At 50.0% G+C, this 18,449-nt stretch overlaps 1 protein-coding gene across 1 annotated transcript in view; it reads left to right on the forward strand.

Annotated features, from left to right (window-relative positions):
- SLC15A5 (solute carrier family 15 member 5) overlaps positions 1 to 11,255 on the forward strand; it is a 269,608-nt gene extending 258,353 nt beyond the window's left edge. Inside the window, exon 9 of the mRNA XM_075342328.1 lies at positions 11,053 to 11,255. Within this exon, the coding sequence (XP_075198443.1) occupies positions 11,053 to 11,200 (148 nt within the window). The 3' untranslated portion in view covers positions 11,201 to 11,255. The remainder of the gene's footprint in view (positions 1 to 11,052) is intronic.
- Positions 11,256 to 18,449: the final 7,194 nt, after the last annotated feature.

Raw genomic sequence — 18,449 nt, forward strand, 5'->3', positions numbered from 1 at the left:
ATACACCTCCCCCTGATTACCTCCCCCAGGTTGAGCAGCCATATTGCGGACAAGCACTAAAGTGGGGTCCATGAGTTGGGCTTGCATACATTCCTTACTATCAATCTTCCTCCAGTCAACAGCCACAGTCTGGTTAGGCTTAGTCATGGTTGTTGACTCAGAGGTGGATGATGGAGACTGGGAATGTGAATTATCCTTGGAAAAGATGTTAGAAAGACCCACATCAGGGTCCTGCTTGGCTTGGAAGTGGGTGATGGCTGCTTCAAACTGGCTGGATAGTCCTTGTCCTAGGTCATACTCCAAAATAACTGGTGTGAGCAGGTAATCCACAAGCCCCACGTCCACTTCCCTCTGGGTGGTATCCAAAACAACAGGCTTCGTGGGGCCATCCATGAACCCCACTTCAATTTCCTTCTGGTTAATCCCCGAAATAACATGTGTGGGGAGGCTGTCCATAAGCTCCATATGGACCTCTTCCTGGTCAGACCCCAAAATAACAGGGGTGGAGATGCTGTTCATAAGCTCCACATCAGCCTTGATTTGGTCAGTCTCCACCATGACAGGTGTGGGGAGACTGTTCACAAGTCCCACATCGATCGCTTCCTGGTTGGTCCCCAAAATACCAGGTGTGGAGAGGCTGTCCACAAGTCTCACATCAACCTCTCCCTGGTAATTTCCCAAAATAACTGGTGTGGGGACGGTGTCCATAAGCTCCACCTCGACCTCTCCCTGGTCGGTCCTTAGGTCCAACTGCACACATGCCAGAGGGATGTCCGAGCGCTGGCCCTCAGCCAGGGAGATGGATAATTGGGAATCTGGTAAATGGTCTTCTGGGGAAACAATAACTGGGCTTACCAAGGTAATGGAGGAACCAGTGTCTCTTAGTCCCTGGCTCTGTATGTCACAGACCTTGTCCGGCTGAGCTGGCAGATGGGCTCCAAGCATGGGGCCTCGGTTTTGGAGACAATCTTTATTGATATGTCCAAGGCGCCCACATGTATAACAGCGCCATAGAATGGGCAAGTCACAGGCCCTGTTTGTAGACCTTTGTTTTGGTGCACCTTCTGTTGGGTAGCGGGACCATCCTTCTTGAGCGGCTGGTGTTAGCAGTACGGAAGCTGGAACCCCATAAACATATTCCAGAACATAAGCCCTCTCTTCTTTTGAGGATTTAGGGCCCAATGCATCCAACAACTCTGTGGCTCGGGCTTTTTGGGACCAAGTTGATTCCCGATTGTCACTAGATCCATGATGTGGCACATAGTTTAAATCCTCAGGGTCAATATCGGTGGGATCCTCATCACCCTCTGCATCATTTTGGGCATCACAACGGACTACTTTCCGGATCAAGTCTGACCGAGTGTCAGAGTTCCTGTAGTCAATCTTTCGTATCTGGCACAGATCCTGTAGCATCCATTTACTGCTGCGGTCGTAACTCCTCTCTTGTCCTTGTCCCATGGCTGAGCTGGTGGGGTTGGACATGGCAGCGTCCGAAACCTGAATGCCTCCCCTATGGCCTGCTAGGTATGCTTATGTGCCTCCCTGGTTGTTGAGCTCTGGACGGTGTCTACGAACACCAGTCCGCTGCAGCTCCCCTGGGTAAACCAGGCTGAGTAGTATCCCACTGCTGCAACCAATTGTGGAGACACGGGGCTCAGTGGGTGCTCTCGTCCGCTGGCCCGGCCGCCTTTAGAAAGACAGCATGGCCCAGGAATCATCCCAACTGAACGCCGGCCTCCTTAACCGTGGGCGGAACACTACTCAGACAACACAGGGTGAGGGAATCACAATATTAAGACTTTATTGGATCCCCAAAATATTAATGGCACATAACACATAACCAGCAAAACACACAAATGTAACAGGCAACAGAGTCTTACCCTTCCGCTGGCTCACCAGGGATTTAGAATGTCCGTGCCTCAGAGCTTCCAGGGCTACTTACTCCAATCCAGCAGCGCTCCGCTTTCGGCAGGCACCCACCGAGAATGGAATAACGCCTGATTTAGGAAGCTGGCTGAGGTCCGCAAAGTCTGTAGTCAGATCACTGTCCCAAGCTGGATTCCTTCCTTATGTAGTCCTTGATATCAAAGCCGAATCCTTGCATTCGATGCTGAAGTCCATATAGTATTATAATCGAGGTTTGGTTATGGCTTGCCAATCGGATCCGCAGGTCCTAGATTGGTAGCATGTAGCAAGAGTCTCTGGTATGATGATATGATATAATCCTGGCAGCCGGAGTCGAAATCCCTAGACTGTGGTATGGTCTCCAATCGGAATCGGAGTCCCTAGATTGAAGCCATGTAGCCAAGTGATCCTCTAGTCGGAGCCAAAGTCCCTAGACCGAGTCCACAAGGCATCCTGGTTCTGATCCCCTAGCCAGCTCCTAAGAGCTTAGACTGGATCATGCAACATCCATCAACCCTGGTGACTCCAAGAAGTCCCCTTTTATAGCCATCGCCTTCCCTTAGTATATACTGTCCCTTATCGGATTGGTTGTACAAGATTGCTTCTCTTATTGGATGAATTTCAAGCTATATTCAAATATCCAGAGACAAGGGTGAGACAGGTAAGTTACATCACATCTAGCAATTCACTTAGTAATACAATGGGAAGTTCGCATAATTGAGTTATCTGGGTGTCTGGCCTTCAGTGGACAAAACAATTACATGAGTCAACAAAAACTTCAATACTAAACTCCCAAGAGTCTTGTAGAACAATGAGGGATTATCCCCATCTATAAACAAACTGTCTTCATGTCTGGCTGAATTTTAAGAAAGTTAACCCATGCTAAGCACTGCGTGTCCATGTCGTCACAAGCACATCTACAAATTAGCCTAGAGAGGAGCACATGACCCTAGGGGGAGCACATCTACAAATAAGCATAGGGAGGAGCACATCTACTCCTGAGACTTGGGGGGAGCATATCTATTCATGAGAAGTGATGGGCGGACTCGCAGATATCCAGGATTGGCGAGTCTAATCTGATTTTTTAAAAAAAACGGTTCCTGACAGAATTCATCCCGAATATCAGGCTAGACGCCAGTCTCCATATACGTCTATGGGAACCAGAATCCGGCGCTTAAAAATGGTGGTAGAAGGGATAGAAGGACTGAAGCAGGTGTGTTATACTGACCGAGTCTCCGCATGCTGCAAAAGCTATTTCTGGAGTCGCTCATTATCGCTCATACATATTCACTGCTCCCCCCGCCCACTGGTGATTCTGGCGTCTGTGTTTGGTTGCAGTTAGATGCATTCCCTGCCGGTGCGACAGTATTTCAATCACACGGCTCTATTGTAGTGTAAAAATAAATAAATTAACAAAACTGGGGTAGGGTCCGACCATATTATGATACACAGCACAGATAAAGCATACAGCTACAGGTTGCAGCCCCCAGCCGTGCGCTTATCTTGGCTGTGTATCAAAATACAAGAGACTGCATGTGACTTTTTTTTGTAATTAAATAATTAAAAAAAAAAAAGGCTTGCGGTCCCCCCATGATAAAGCTGACAGCTGGGAACTGGTATTCTCAGGTTGGGGAGACTCATGGTTAATGGGTCCCCCCCTCTCCATTAGATGCAACAATCCAGGCGGCACTTTACCCGGCTTATCCTGATTGCCCTGGTGTGCTGGCAATCAGGGTAATGAGGGGTTAATAACAGCTCACAGCTGCTACTCAGCCCTAGATTAGTAATGGGAGGTGTCTGTGAGTCTCCCCCATTACTAATCTGTAAGTGAAAAGATATAAAACACAAAATACAAAAAAATCCTTTATTTGAAATAAAATAAAAAAAAACCTCTATCACCCCTTTATTAACTCCCAAAACACCCAGGCCCGACGTAATCCGCATAAGGTCCAAGCTCTGCTACATCTAAAGTGACAGCACACGGGCAAAGAACATGACCTCCAGCTGTGAGCTTTAGCCAGAGAATGTCTGAGCCATGCGATAAGTGGTAACATTATCAGATTATTTGGGGTCACAGTTAGAGGTTCCCACGGTCCTGCCCCTGTGATCGCAGATAATCTCACCTCAGGTGACCTCATTGAACTCAGTGACCACACTTCCAGTGAGGTCTGGTTCACAGACCTGCATCCCGTGGCAGAAAATCTCTTTTTTTTTTGTAAAAAGATGCAGATTTGGTGCTGAAATTTCTACAGCATATTCCTGCACCCAATCTACACCTCCTGGCAAAAAAATGCATCAAAACAAAAGGTGGTTTTGCTACGATAGTGATGCAATTTTATTTTACAAAAAAGTGTAGATTTGGTGCAGGAATATGGTGCAAAAATTTCAGCACCAAATCTGCATTTCTTGGCAAAAGAAATGCACAAAAACGGTTTTGACATGTGTCTCCGCTAGTCACGCTAGTTACGGTAAAGAGGACTTACTCTCACCTAGGGTAGCCTCTCCTACTGACCCTATGCTCAGCAGTTTCCAGATAGGGCAGATCAGGTAGGTAGGACTTCTGCAGTAGTAGTGTTACGAATCGGCGCTGCCAAAGCCGCAAGCAGCCTGCTGCGGTTCCTGTTGCGCCCAGGCGCCGGCTGCCGTTTTTGGCCATGCCTCGGGTCGTCCAGTGGGCTGCTCCTTCCACCACGTCTAAGTGTGGAGAGGCGGCTAGTACGCATGCATGCGGCGATTTACCCCAGCCAGAGTCTAAGACCGGTGTTTTGCCTAGTGAGCATGCTCAGCCTGATTGTGTTATGTCTGAGACTAAATCCTCAGTTCAGGCTACTGAGCATGCTCCCACAATTAACCCTAACAGCCTCTTTGCACAGGTACTTGGACTTCGTGCTGTGTCTAAGTTCTGGGATGTGCCTACTGAGCATGCTCAAACTGATAGTCTGCTTTCTGAGCCTGTTGCTCAGGCTACTGAGCATGCTCAGGCACTTAGTGCATCAGAGGCTAGGTCCGGTAAGGACCTCACTGAGCATGTCCGTGAGGTGGCAGGCCCTGATAGGGCAGAGGGTGTCAGGTGTCCTGATGACGTGGCAACTCCGGACTGGCTCGCAGAGGCCCGCTCCTATGATCTGGCACCTCACCATTGGTCGTCAGACGATGACTGGTGAAGTGTTTGGGGCGTGGCTGCCATGAGGTCATCAATGACGTGGCATTTCCGGATAGGTCGCATGTGACGTCACTGATGACATGGCACTCTGCTATTGGACCTTGGTGGTTCCACCCTGGGTTTGGGGCGGACCCAGGTTATAAAAGGGGCTGGAGACAACATGGAGGTGCGCAGTCTTCATTTAGAGTTCTTGGTGGCATAAGCCTTGTTGGAAGCGGTAGGTAGGGCTAGGCGAATGGTGCCTGTCACGCCAAGATTCATGGCTCAGCACATGAGGGTCAGGCGCCGTGCTTCCTTGCTACCGTTCCTGTTGTGCTAGAGCAGTCCAGTGGCGTTAACTAGGCTGCAGCTGCTGTGTCACCTGTTCAGTTGTGCCTCCTACGCACACGGACAGAATACCTGTTGCGTCACCTGTCCGAGAGTGCCCTCTACGCACACGGACAGTGTACCTGATGCGCCACCTGTCCGGTTGTGCCCTCTACGCGCACGGACAGCGCACCCCAGAACCCCTGTGAAGTTAACAGGGTGTTCCTGGATTGGGTGTGTGAACCGTATTATCCTCCTCTGCTTCCCAGTCAAATGCTACTGGTGTGACTACCTGGTCTGACGTGTCCTTTACACACGTGGCCAGTTGAGTGGTGGCCAGAAACGCTAATCGGAGGACCGCTCGGCCTGACGTGTCTTACACACGTGGCCGACAGGGTGCTGTCGCAGCGGTCTTCTCGGTCAACGTTAACTGGTTACCATCCGGCCTGACGTGTTGTTACACACGTGGTCGGAGTAGCGTCCGCTCCACTGAAACGCTAACTGGGTTGTCGTCCGGTCTGACGTGTCCCTACACACGTGACCGGTTCCTTGAGTTATCTCAGAGCCATCCAGCTCTATAGTCCCCGCCTAACCCACAGGGTGCCAGCAGCTCCATTACCATCTGGAGCACGGTGGGCCCCGACTGGCGATTGGGATATATACCCCTGGTCCTAATCTGCCAGTCCCCCCGTAACAAGTAGCACCCCCCCCCCCCGGGACCCCAAAAGAAAGCAATGGACCTCACGGCGGGACTTTGCACTTGATCTACCTCCAGGGGCTCGGAAGGAGTCAGAGAACCTGCAGGTTGTGACAAGATGGGCCTCTGGAATGAAGGAACCAATCACAATGATTTCTTCTCCCGGATTGTGTCTCTGGATTTTTCTTGGAACCGAAGGGTGATGCGGGCAGCCAGCAATGCTAGGTCATCCAGAGAAGATGGCATATCCCAGCCTGTCAACTTGTCCTTTATCCTTCCATAAAATCTTTCCCAGAAGATAGCCACCTGTGCCTTGTTATTCAAACCCAGTTAAGAGGACAGAGCGCGGACCCTCATGTCATATTTGCTTATGGTGAAGCTCCCTTGTCAGAATCTGCGCAGTAGGTATGCGGCCCAAGAAACTCGATCTGGCTCGCTGAACACCTTGTATAATGTTTCCAAGGAGGCCAGCAGGTTCTGGATAATTGGATCACATTTCTCCCACAGTGTGTTAATTCAAGCCAGAGCTTCGCTGCTCAGGCGCGACATCATAAAGACCACTTTGGTCTGATCTGAGGAGAACAGATGTGATAGTAGCGCGAAGTGCAGGGAGCATTGGTTTATGAAGCTTCTGCATAATTGGGGATCTCCGTCAAACTGGAGGAGACATCAGAGGAAGATCGGAAGTTGTAGCCGGATTTATTGCTGGAGTAGGAACCGAATCGTCCCAACCTGGGTTTCTTCCAACCGAATCCTAGGATCCTTGGCGGTCCTCCTGCACACTGTAATTCAGTTTGATTGAAAATAAGTGATCCAGCTTCCAGGTAGCTTTGAATAGAACTCCAATTTTTAATCAAAATTCTTTTAAAACAAGATCCATGATACAAAAATAGAATGTGATACAGCAGGTCCGATGAATTGCGTGACCACCACCAGACGCGTTTCGAGCGAGACGCTCTTAGACTCGCTCAAAACGCCTCTGGTGGTCACGCAATTCATTGGACCTGCTATATCCCATTCTAGTTTTGTATCTTGGATCTTGTTTTAAAAGAATTTTGATTCAAAATTGGAGTTCTATTCAAAGCTAGATCAGTTATTTTCCTTCACCTGTGTCCAACGCTGAGCAGAAGCGGGATCCTGTGCTTCCTACTGCTGACAATTGGAGCGATCTCTAGGGTGAGCTGGTAATCCAGTTTATGATCCCCTACCTGGCGCTGAAGTGCCTAAGCTGGGTAATGGAATTCCAATTGGGATCAAAACCCCTAGATTGCAGCCATGTAGCCAAAGAACAACCCCTGGTGACTCCCAACAGTCCCTTTTTTATATCTCCCAGGCACTTATTCCAGGGTATCACCGGATTGGTGGAATAAGGCTGTGCTCTAATTCGGTGACATTTCAATCCGCAGAGGTAATTCTCATCTGAGTTAGGTAGACAGAGAGGCTGGGGGAAGTTACATTAATTTAGAAATCCACATTATCAGACAATGGACGGCTCCGATAGTCCTGGGGAACACAATGACTCAACACACATGAGTTACCACACAACAGGGATCCAGGTCTGGCCAATTAAGAATATTAACCCCTGACAGACATTCTACAGGGCTGTGTTTTCACAACGGGGTTAGTGGATCCACCCAACCAAAGGTACTGATCACTGGCCTGGAGGAGTGAACTGGATTGGCCACCAAATCTTCACTAAAGACACTGGAGGTGGTGATAGGCACACACATTAGTAGGTAGCTGACAGAGGGCAGCCCCAGGGCATCATCAGCAGCTGGCGCCACAAATAAAAACAGTCTCTGGTTATAGAACCAGCAGCAGACGCTGTCGTGGATTCAGCCAGGATGAATGAATTAATGAATGCAGCAGCGGCCGATATGGATACTTGCAGCAGCGGATATCGTAGGAGGCAGCCGGAGTGGATAGTTGCAGTAGCAGCAGTTGACTTGTCATGCACTGAAACACAGATCAGAATCCGCAACAACATACAGCAGAGTAACAGCAGTGACAACACAAGGGGACCTGAGAACTAGCAACATGTGGAACTCATTGCCCAGGCACCTCCCTTAAGGGGAAGGTGTCATAAATACCTGATGCTGAGAGGCACTTTATGGTCAGGGCATACTGGCTCTTTAAGAAAAGGGGCATGTCTGTATGGGAATTACCACGAGGCCTGGGTAGCGTGCGCTGAACCTGGGAGACAGCAGCATGAATTGGAGATGGGGCAGCCACCGCTTGGTGGCTGGGAAGCTGAGAGTGCCGACACTCCGACTGGGGGATGGGGGCAGGACAGCTCAGGAATGCCGGTACGGGTGTTACAGTGTGTCAAATTTGGCACATCACCCGTAGTTGCCATTTCCTGTTGAGGTTGTATGTCCACTCCAGTCCTCTTCCGAAACCTGTATGCTTCACCTGTGGCCTGCTGGGTATGCCTATGTGTCTGTCTGGTTGTGGAGCACTTGGATGATGTCTATGAACACAAGTGCCCTGAAACTCCCCCAGATCAGCTGGCCTGAGTAGTATCCCACCGCTGCCAACAGTTGTGGAGAGAGTCAGTGGATGCGCTCATCCGCTGGTCTGGCTGAGGATAGTAGAAGAACATCTTCTCATTAGCGTATTGGGAGCACATTTTCTCATAAGCCCAGGGGGGAGTGTGGAGACATGAAGATCAATGGGTGCTGTTGTCTCCTGGCCTGGCAGTCTTCAGAAAGACCACACAAACCAGGGCTCATGCCACTGAAGGCTCGCACTTCTCCTTCCCTGTGGGCAGAACACTACTCAGACAATACAGGGTGAGGGAACCATACATTGGTGAGACTTTATTGCTCACCAACAGGTAAAACATTTCATATTTTATTTTAATATATCAAATATATCATACACATTCCCTGCCACAACACAAGATGGTACAAGTGACAGAATGTCATCCTTCTGCTGGCCCACCAAGGATTACAATCTATGTGACTTCCGGGCTTCCAGGGCCAACTATACCAGCCAGAAGCACCCCGTTTTGACAGGCACTCACTGAGAAGAGATAGTGGCAAGCTTAAGAAGCTGACCGAGTACAGCGATGTGTGTAGCCAGGTGATCGAATTGTCCCAACCTGGGTTCTCTAAGTGAATTCATGGGCTTAGCATTGAGCAGTGAAGCAGTTTTTTGATCTAACAGCTGGAAACATGGATCATAGGCTGAAGTCCTGTGGAATGAATATGGCGGTGAAGCAGTTCTGTGATCCTCCAGAGGGAACCATGGATCCTAGGTTGAAATCCTGTAGAACAAATGCTGATAGGAGTAAGGCCCATTTTATACCCCTCACTTCCCATTTCAGGGTATTGTATCTTACAGAATTGGTGGTAGATGAATTTTCTCTCATTGGTCCTACTGAACAATTTTCCTCTGAATTATGTAGTCAGAAGGACTGAGTCAATCCACATTTAACAGACAATAGGGCTCCAATCAGTCTGACATGAAACAATTACTAATGTCTCTTGACTTTCTGAACAACAATACGTCTGGCCTAAATCAGAACAGTTCACCCCCCATACAAGTGGTGAGACACTGAGTTGTCAGAGGGAGCACATCTACTCACGAGCCCAGATGAACACATCTAGTCATGAGTCTAGGGGGAGTACATCTACTCATGATCCTATGGGAAGCACATCTACAGATGACTCCAGGTGGTTACATATAGACATGAACTAAGGAGTCCATATCTAATCATTCTTTAAGTGTGCCACTGTTCCAGAGCTCTACATAGGTATACATGAATCTAGGTGATCACAGAAATAGCTGAGGATAGTAAAAGCACATCTACTCATCAGCCTAGGGGGAGCACATCTATTCATGAGCCTGGAGGGAGCACATTTACTCATGAGCCTGGGGGGTGAGCACATCTACTGATGAGCCTAAGGTGGAACACATCTACTAGTCAGCCTGGGGAATGAGCACATCTACTCATGAGCCTGGGGGGTGAGCACATCTACTTATGAGCCTGGGGGGTGAGCACATCTACTCATGAGCCTGGGGAGTGAGCACATCTACTCATGAGCCGGGGGGGTGAGCACATCTACTCATGAGCCGGGGGGGGTGAGCACATCTACTCATGAGCTTAGGGCGGAACACATGCACTTATGAGCCTGGGGGAGCAAGTCTAAGAGTCCTACTTAAGCCTAGGGGAAAGCACACCTACACATGAGCTTGTGAGGGACCACATCTTCACATGAGCTTAGGGGGACCACATCTACACATGAGCCTGTGAGGAACCACATCTTCACATGAGCTTAGGGAGAGCACATCTAAATATGAGCCTGTGAGGAACCACATCTTCACATGAGCTTAGGGAGAGCACATCTAAATATGAGCCTGTGAGGAACCACATCTTCACATGAGCTTAGGGAGAGCACATCTAAATATGAGCCTGTGAGGGAGCACATCAACTCAACAGAGTAGGGATAGCCAGGGAGCACACCTACTCATGATCCCAGGGGGGTTGGGGAAGTGGCACATGTACACATGAGCTCTGGAGCCTGGTGGACAGCACATGAACCTAGTGAGGAGCATATGAGCCTAGTGGAGACCACATGTACATATCAGCCTGGGTCGGAGCACATGTACACCTAGTAAGGAGCACATAAGCCTAGTATTGAGTAGGATAATGAGAAAAATGTGGCACTCATTGTTCTGTTAAAAAATGTAATTTCATGAGATAAAAATCATGGAGGCAGGAGGATGGCCTTGTTGCACACAGCAGTGCTTCATCGGGCCCTTTTTCTCATTATACTGCTTGGCATATGTGTCTTTTTGAGGTAGAGCACCACAAGTTTCCTTTTTCCAGTGATTGCGCAATCTTATTCGTGGATTGTGTGTGTGCGTTGGGGTCGGATTGCTTTTTTACTAGTAGGGAATACATACGCCTAGTGGGGAGCGCATGGATACATGAACCCAAGAGATGGAGTGCTTTCATGGATTTCTTTTATGGCAGATACTTGGACCTCAATGATCAGAATGACCACGGAATCAGGCCAAGCCTTCTGGAGGAGAAGTTGCTGCTCCATGAGAAGTCCTTCAGGTTCTATGAGTCTTTTCTAGCCTGGCCGTCATCACTTGGCCCAATAGAGACAACATTATAGCCTTCAACGTCCAGGGTAACACTGTGAAATACAGAACACTGTGGAGCCCACCATGTGCGAGCGCCCTGAGGACCTCATGCACTGAAGACACTGGACACATTTATTGTAACATCTCAGAAGATATTTAAAGCTTACACTAAATCAATAGTCTAAAGAGGCTCTCCAGAACCTGCAGTGGCCCCAGAACATGCTGGCACCATGTAGAAGTGTCAGTAATTCTGGGGATGGAGCCTCCTCTGCTGGACAGGATGAAGTAGTGACTTATGGGTTGGGCCAGGGGGCCGGTCTCATGCCATACAGTGTGACCCCATCATTAATCAGAAAATGCAATGTAACCAGGAGAACAGAGGTGTGACCACAGGTGCTTACACTCCATCATAAGTGACTAATCTCCTCCGGTGTTCTGTGTCCTCCTGGGGATGCACCCCGATATTTGCTCCCATATGGGTCAGTCAGCTGGAGCTGGAGCTTCAAGTGTAGACCTGGGGTTTGTGGATTCTTATTCTATAGGCAGAGCAGAAGGTGAGGGGGTCACAGAGGTTGGTCATTAGGGTGTGAGGGGATCAAAGGGGCTAACCATGAACTAAGGAGCAAGGGGGTCACAGGGGGAAATTGTGAGTCAGAGGGTGATGGGATTAAAGAGGCCAACCATGAACCATAGAGTGAGGGGATTATAGAGGGAATTTTAAATCAGTTAATAAGTTAATAATTAATAAGTGAGGGGATTACAGGAGGCAATTATGAGTCAGGGGGTGAGAGGATTAAAGGGACCAACCATGAATTACAGTTTGAGGCAACTAGAAGCTAAGGGATAAGAAGGGGCAAACATGAACCAAAAGCGGAGTGATCAGAGGGAAAAAAATCATAAGCTGTAAGCTGAGGGATCAATGGGACAATCAAAAGACAAAAGCTGCGGAATCAGAGGGAATAAACATAAGCTGGAAGCTGAGAGATCAAAGGGGACAATCATGAGCCGGAAACTGAGGGATCAGGGAGGACAATCATGAGCCAGAAGCTGAGAGATCAGGGGGGACAATCATGAGCCGGAAGCTGAGGGATCAGGGAGGACAATCATGAGTCGGAAGCCTAGAGATCAGGGGGGACAATCATGAGCCGGAAGCTTAGGCATCAAGGGGGACAATCATGAGCCGGAAGCTGAGAGATCAGGGGGGACAATCATGAGCCGGCAGCAGAGGGATCAGAGAGGATAATCATGAGCCAGAAGCTGAGAGATTAGGGGGGACAATCATGAGCCGGAAGCAGAGGGATCAGAGGGGACAATCATGAGCCAGAAGCTGAGACATCAGTGGGGACAATCATGAGCCGGAAGCAGAGGGATCAGAGGAGACAATCATGAGCAGAAAGCGGAGGGATAAGAGGGGGCAACCATGAGCCGGGAGCTGAGAGATCAGAGGGGACAACTGTGACGCCCTGGCGCCGCCAGGAGATCACACAGTTTAGGCCCCCGCAGAACACCTTCCCTCTCAGGGTTAAACATTACCAACCAAATCCTAGTCACCCCCCCCAGGGTAGGAAAGGCACACCAGTGGGCCGGACCAGGCGGATGAGAAACGCCCACCTAGGGGTTTAGAGAACCCGGGGCGGGAAAAACAGTTGGTTAAGTCAAGGTCAGTGGAGTAGTAGGAGTGTTGAGTAGAGGAGCAGCAGGAGACAGGCTTAGCTCAAATTCACTGACGCTGGGGTTGGAGCCCCGTCGTATTGGCCAGGTGGTCCGTGTCTGACAGGAGACGGGAAGACGGCAGCTGGAGATCCGAAGTGGACTGGGGCAGGGTTGGAGCCCTCCGGTACCGACACCGGAGACCCAAACCGGAAACCGTGCACAGAGGGGGTACTTGGACCCTGAAGCCAGGACCGGAACCAACGGCCTAGCTAATTAACCAATTGAGGGCAGGATTATAGGTCCTTTCCCAACCAAAGTCCCAAAAGCAGACAACCACCCACAGAGAGGGATAGGGCATCCGCCAGGACCCAGGAGATCCCACGGGTCAGCGTCAGCGGGCACGGCTCTCGACCAAAATACCGGGAGCGGACTCCCATGTTCCACACCGGGAAGTCCATTTTACAAAACATAGTGCAGAGACAAGTGACCAGACCATCATCCCGGGTGGGGGACCAGAGTACACCCGGCCATGGCAGCCGGCCACCAGCACCTTGGTTAACCATTGGACTTGTCTGATTTCTATAAGCGTGAGTAAACTGAGACTCGCTGGTCTGACCAGGCGCACCGGCCCCTGCCATCACCGTCCCCTGCACTGAGTCACCGGGCCCCGGGGTAACCATCCCTTCCCACGGAGGGGTTAACATCCAGCTGCCATCCCATTGCCCCCGGGTACCCCACAACCGCAGCGGTGGTATCCCACTTCACTACACACCGTGGGTGGCGTCACAGACTGACTACGGCCAATCCCGTACAAACACGTCCTTTTCATTTGAACTGTCCGCGTGACACCCGGGTCCGGAGAATCCCTCGAGCCACACTACGGGTCCGGATCCGAGCAGCCCGGCTGCTACCGACGTGGGGGTGGCACACAACCATGAGTCGGAGGCTGAGGTATAAGAGGGGACAATCATGAGCCGAAACCTGAGGGATCAATGGAGACAATCGAGCTGGAATCTGAGGCATCAGAGGGTACAATCATGAGATGGAAGCTGAGATATGAGAGGATACAATCATGAGCTGGAAACAGAGAGATCAGAGGGGACAATCAAGAGCCGAAAGCTGAGGGATCAGAGAGGACAATCATGAGCCGGAAGCTGAGAGATCAAAGGGGACAATCATGATCCGGAAGCTGAGAGATCAGAAGGGACAGTCATGAGCCGGAAGCTGAGGGATCAGAGGGGCCAATCATGAGCCAGAAGCTGAGGGGACAATCATGAGGGATCAGAGGGGATCGGGGGGACAATCATGAGCCGGAAACTGAGGAATCAGAGGGGACAATCATGAGCTGGAAGCTGAGGGATGAGAGGGGACAATCATGAGCCGGAAGCTGAGGGACAAATGGGACAAACATGAGCTGGAAGCTGAGGGATCAGAGGGGACAATCATGAGTCGGAAGCTGAGGGACAAATGGGACAATCTTGAGCCGGAAGCTGAGGGATCAGAGGGGACAATTATTAGCCCCCCCATGTCTAAATGAGAATTTCCTGATGATAAGACGTTTGTTCAGAATAAAGTGATTTCTGTAAATTCTTCTGTCCATGATTTCCTGCCATTGGGGTGGGTTACAGGTCTTACGCTGCCTGATCCACACTGGACCCCTCATCGCTGTGGCCCTATCCGTCCAGCCATGTCTATGATCTGTCTTGAGGATCACACTTTATGGTTTAATCACATAACAATTGCTCTACATGGTCCTACACACTGCTATGCAGCTCCTCACTGTGCCTGGGTGTGGATGGGCCACCGTGATGGCTGGCAGTGCGTGCCCCCTCTATGGGAGAATGTGTTGGGTCTCTGATTACTGTCCTGGGTTGTGCAGTTTCGAGAGCAGCGGGACAATGATGGAAATCTCCTCCTCCTCTGGAGAATGGAGTGATGGCCACGGTTCAGGGGACATGATGGGGACTGGAGGGATGGACAGAGTGTGGCCTAGTGAGGAATCCCTCTTCTGCTTACTCACTCTATTCCTGGAATTTCCGCTTTTGTCTGTGGAGTCGTCAGGATCTGGATGATGAAAGTCATTCTTCCTGGTGACATTATCACGTGGGCTCCGGGTCTGGGTGGACACATCTATCCGGTGCGCCTGCATAAACGAGGAGTTGTGGTGACTACTGTACATCTTGCCTCCATTGTATTCAGTGATTCGATCAGACGCTCTGCGCGCATTTCCAGGATTTCTGGACAGAATTCTACATGAGGCAAGTTGATAATTCCACCAGGCCTCGGACTCTGCTGGAGCCAACGTCCTTCCAAACTGGCGAATGAAGTCTTGTGCCCGAGCACTTGAGGCGACAAGCGGACAACCATGGAGGGTTATCTGTAGTGGCCTTGAGTAGGAGCAGATGATGGGGGCATTATTTACTGGGATGGGTTTCAGTCTCCATCCACTGGAGTGTGCCCAGGTCCCATTAACGCCCCTGCCCTCATGTGGTATAGATGATTTTTGATGGATGTAGTCATTCAGTGTTTGATTTCTTAGCTTTGTGACGGAAATCCCAGTTATGTTAAGGTCTCCCAGAGTGGCGTTCTTGTTCCTCGGAGCAGCATGCATGGACCCTAGAAGCTTCTGGTGCAGTGGTGTATGGCTTTGCATTTTGGAGCATTTTGGAGCTTTGAGACCACCAGTGTACTGAATATTCTGCTTCACATCGATTCTCCGGGAATTCATTCCTACAAGGAAAACACAGAAGAAAATGAAGGATGTTTACTAGTGATGAGCGAGTATGCTTGTCACTACTCGGTACTCGCACGAGTATCACTGTACTCGGGCTACTCGGCGGGTACCGAGTAATCTCGCGATACTCGTGCTGTACTCGTGGTCTTCATCCCTGCATGTTGGCGCTCTTTTGAGAGCCAGCCCTCATGCAGGGATTGGCTGGCAGAGCACTGCAATGCCACAGCCCTGTTAGTTGTGGAATTGCAGTGATTGGCCGGCCCGCACAGCGTGACCGAGCCTTTATACCGGCGGGCACGCTGTGCTCTGCACACAGCCATCTCGTATTCCCTGTTTTCCTCGCCCACAGGCGCCTATGATTGGTTGCAGTGAGACACACCCCCACGCTGAGTGACAGGTGTCTCACTGCACCCAATCACAGCAGCCGGTGGGCGGGTCTATACTGTGCAGTGAAATAAATAATTAAATAATTAAAGAAACCGGCGTGCGGTCCCCCCAATTTTAATACCAGCCAGATGAAGCCATACGGCTGAAGGCTGGTATTCTCAGGATGGGGAGCGCCACGTTATGGGGAGCCCCCCAGCCTAACAATATCAGTGAGCAGCCGCCCAGAATTGCCGCATACATTAGATGCGACAGTTCTGGGACTGTACCCGGCTCTTCCCGATTTGCCCTGATGCGTTGGCAAATCGGGGTAATAAAGAGTTAATGGCAGCCCATAGCTGCCAATAAATCCTAGATTAATCATGTCAGGCGTCTCCCCGAGAAACCTTCCATGATTAATCTGTAAATTACAGTAAATAAACACACACATCCGAAAAAATCCTTTATTAGAAATAAAAAACACAAACCAATTCCCTCGTAACCAATTTAATAAGCCCCAAAAAGCCCTCCATGTCCGGCGTAATCCACGGACCTCCAGCGTCGCTTCCAGCTGTGCTGCATGCAGGTGACAGGAGCTGCAGAATACACCGCCGCTCCTGTCACCTCCACGCAACAAATGAGGTGAGTATCGCGATCAGCTGCTGTCAGTCAGGTAACTCACGGCCACCACTGTATCCAGCGGTGGCCGCGGATAAGCTTAGTGACAGCTCAGCTGATCGCGCAGCTGTCTTCATTAGCTGCGTGGAGGTCACAGGAGCGGCAGTGAGTAGCGCGATCAGCTGAGCTGTCACTGAAGTTACCCACGGCCACCGCCGGATCCAGGTAACCTCAGTGACAGCTCAGCTGATCGCGCGGCACTCTTCATTAGCTGCGTGGAGGTGACAGGAGCGGCGGTGTATTCTGCAGCTCCTGTCACCTGAATGCAGCACAGCTGGAAGCGACGCTGGAGGACCGTGGATTTCGCCGGACATGGAGGGCTTTGTTGTGGGTAATAAATTGGTAATGAGGGAATGTGTTTGTGTTTTTTATTTCTAATAAAGGATTTTTTCGGGTGTGTGTGTTTATTTACTGTCACTTACAGATTAATCATGGAAGGTTTCTCAGGGAGACGCCTGACATGATTAATCTAGGACTTATTGGCAGCTATGGGCTGCCATTAACTCCTTATTACCCTGATTTGCCAACACACCAGGGCAAATCGGGAAGAGCCGGGTACAGTCCTAGAACTGTCGCATCTAATGTATGCGGCAATTCTGGGCGGCTGCTGACTGACATTGTTAGGCTGGGGGGCTCCCCATAACGTGGAGCTCCCCATCCTGAGAATACCAGCCTTCAGCCGTATGGCTTTATCTGGCTGGTATTAAAATTGGGGGGACCGCACGCCGTTTTTTAAAATTATTTAATTATTTATTTCACTGCACAGTATAGACACGCCCACCGGCTGCTGTGATTGGGTGCAGTGAGACACCTGTCACTCAGCGTGGGGGCGTGTCTCACTGCAACCAATCATAGGCGCCGAAAAGCAGGAAAGCAGGGAATACGAGATTGTTTAATGAGCGGCTGGCTTTTTCAAAAGAGGAAAAGCCGCCGGAGTTTAGTGAACAGCTGTGCAGCGCCGCGGCAGTGATCGGGGAACGGTAAGTAATGAGGGGGGAGAATGACCGACAGACTGTGAGAGGGGGACAGACAAGACAGAGAGACCGACAGACAGACAGAGTGACTGATCGACGGACTGAGGGAGATAGAATGAAGGAAAAAAAAATGACCGACATCGCTAGTAAAAAGCACAAAACGTGCGTTTTGGACATCGGAGTGCCACACAATGTTTTCACGTAAAATCTTTCATGTAATCTCAAAAAGTAACATACACCAGCTCTATCTCACTATTGGGTATGTGCCCTTAACATTTCCGCCATGAAAATTCATTTTGGTGTCATTTTGGAAGGTTTTCTGGTGAGTCCGTAAAAATGGCGTAAAACTCGGACAAAATTGTTCACAGCTGTGAATTTTGAGTGATAAATGCTTCAAGGGGTCTTCCCCATGCTGTTACCATGTCATTTGAGCACTCTTCTAAGACTTTTGTGACATTTTTAGGGTTTCTACATGCTGCCGGGGGTCATTTCAGAAAAATACTCGGGTCTCCCATAGGATAACATTGGGCTCGGTGCTCGGGCCTAGTACACGAGTATCTTGGGATGCTCGGCCCGAGCCTCGAGCACCCGAGCTTTTTGGTACTCGCTCATCACTAATGTTTACCCCTAAAATGAAGCACCGAGCGTCACACGTAACACAGGTGTGGAATGGTGGCCCGAAAAAAGGTGAAGAAGCCTCAACTTCAATATCTGTCATGACTGTAGCGGGACTCCTATGTGGTTAAGTTTGTGGGAGGGGTTTGCTCGGTGGTGCCTCATTCCAGGACTCACACCACTTTTTACGGAACACTGCCAGTAATATTTCCGGCTCTGCTGCGAGTAACTGTTCCTGTGAGAGTTCTCTATTCTAGTCCTGCT

This window comes from Anomaloglossus baeobatrachus, chromosome 4, assembly GCF_048569485.1.
Source record: "Anomaloglossus baeobatrachus isolate aAnoBae1 chromosome 4, aAnoBae1.hap1, whole genome shotgun sequence".
Classification (NCBI taxonomy): domain Eukaryota; kingdom Metazoa; phylum Chordata; class Amphibia; order Anura; family Aromobatidae; genus Anomaloglossus; species Anomaloglossus baeobatrachus.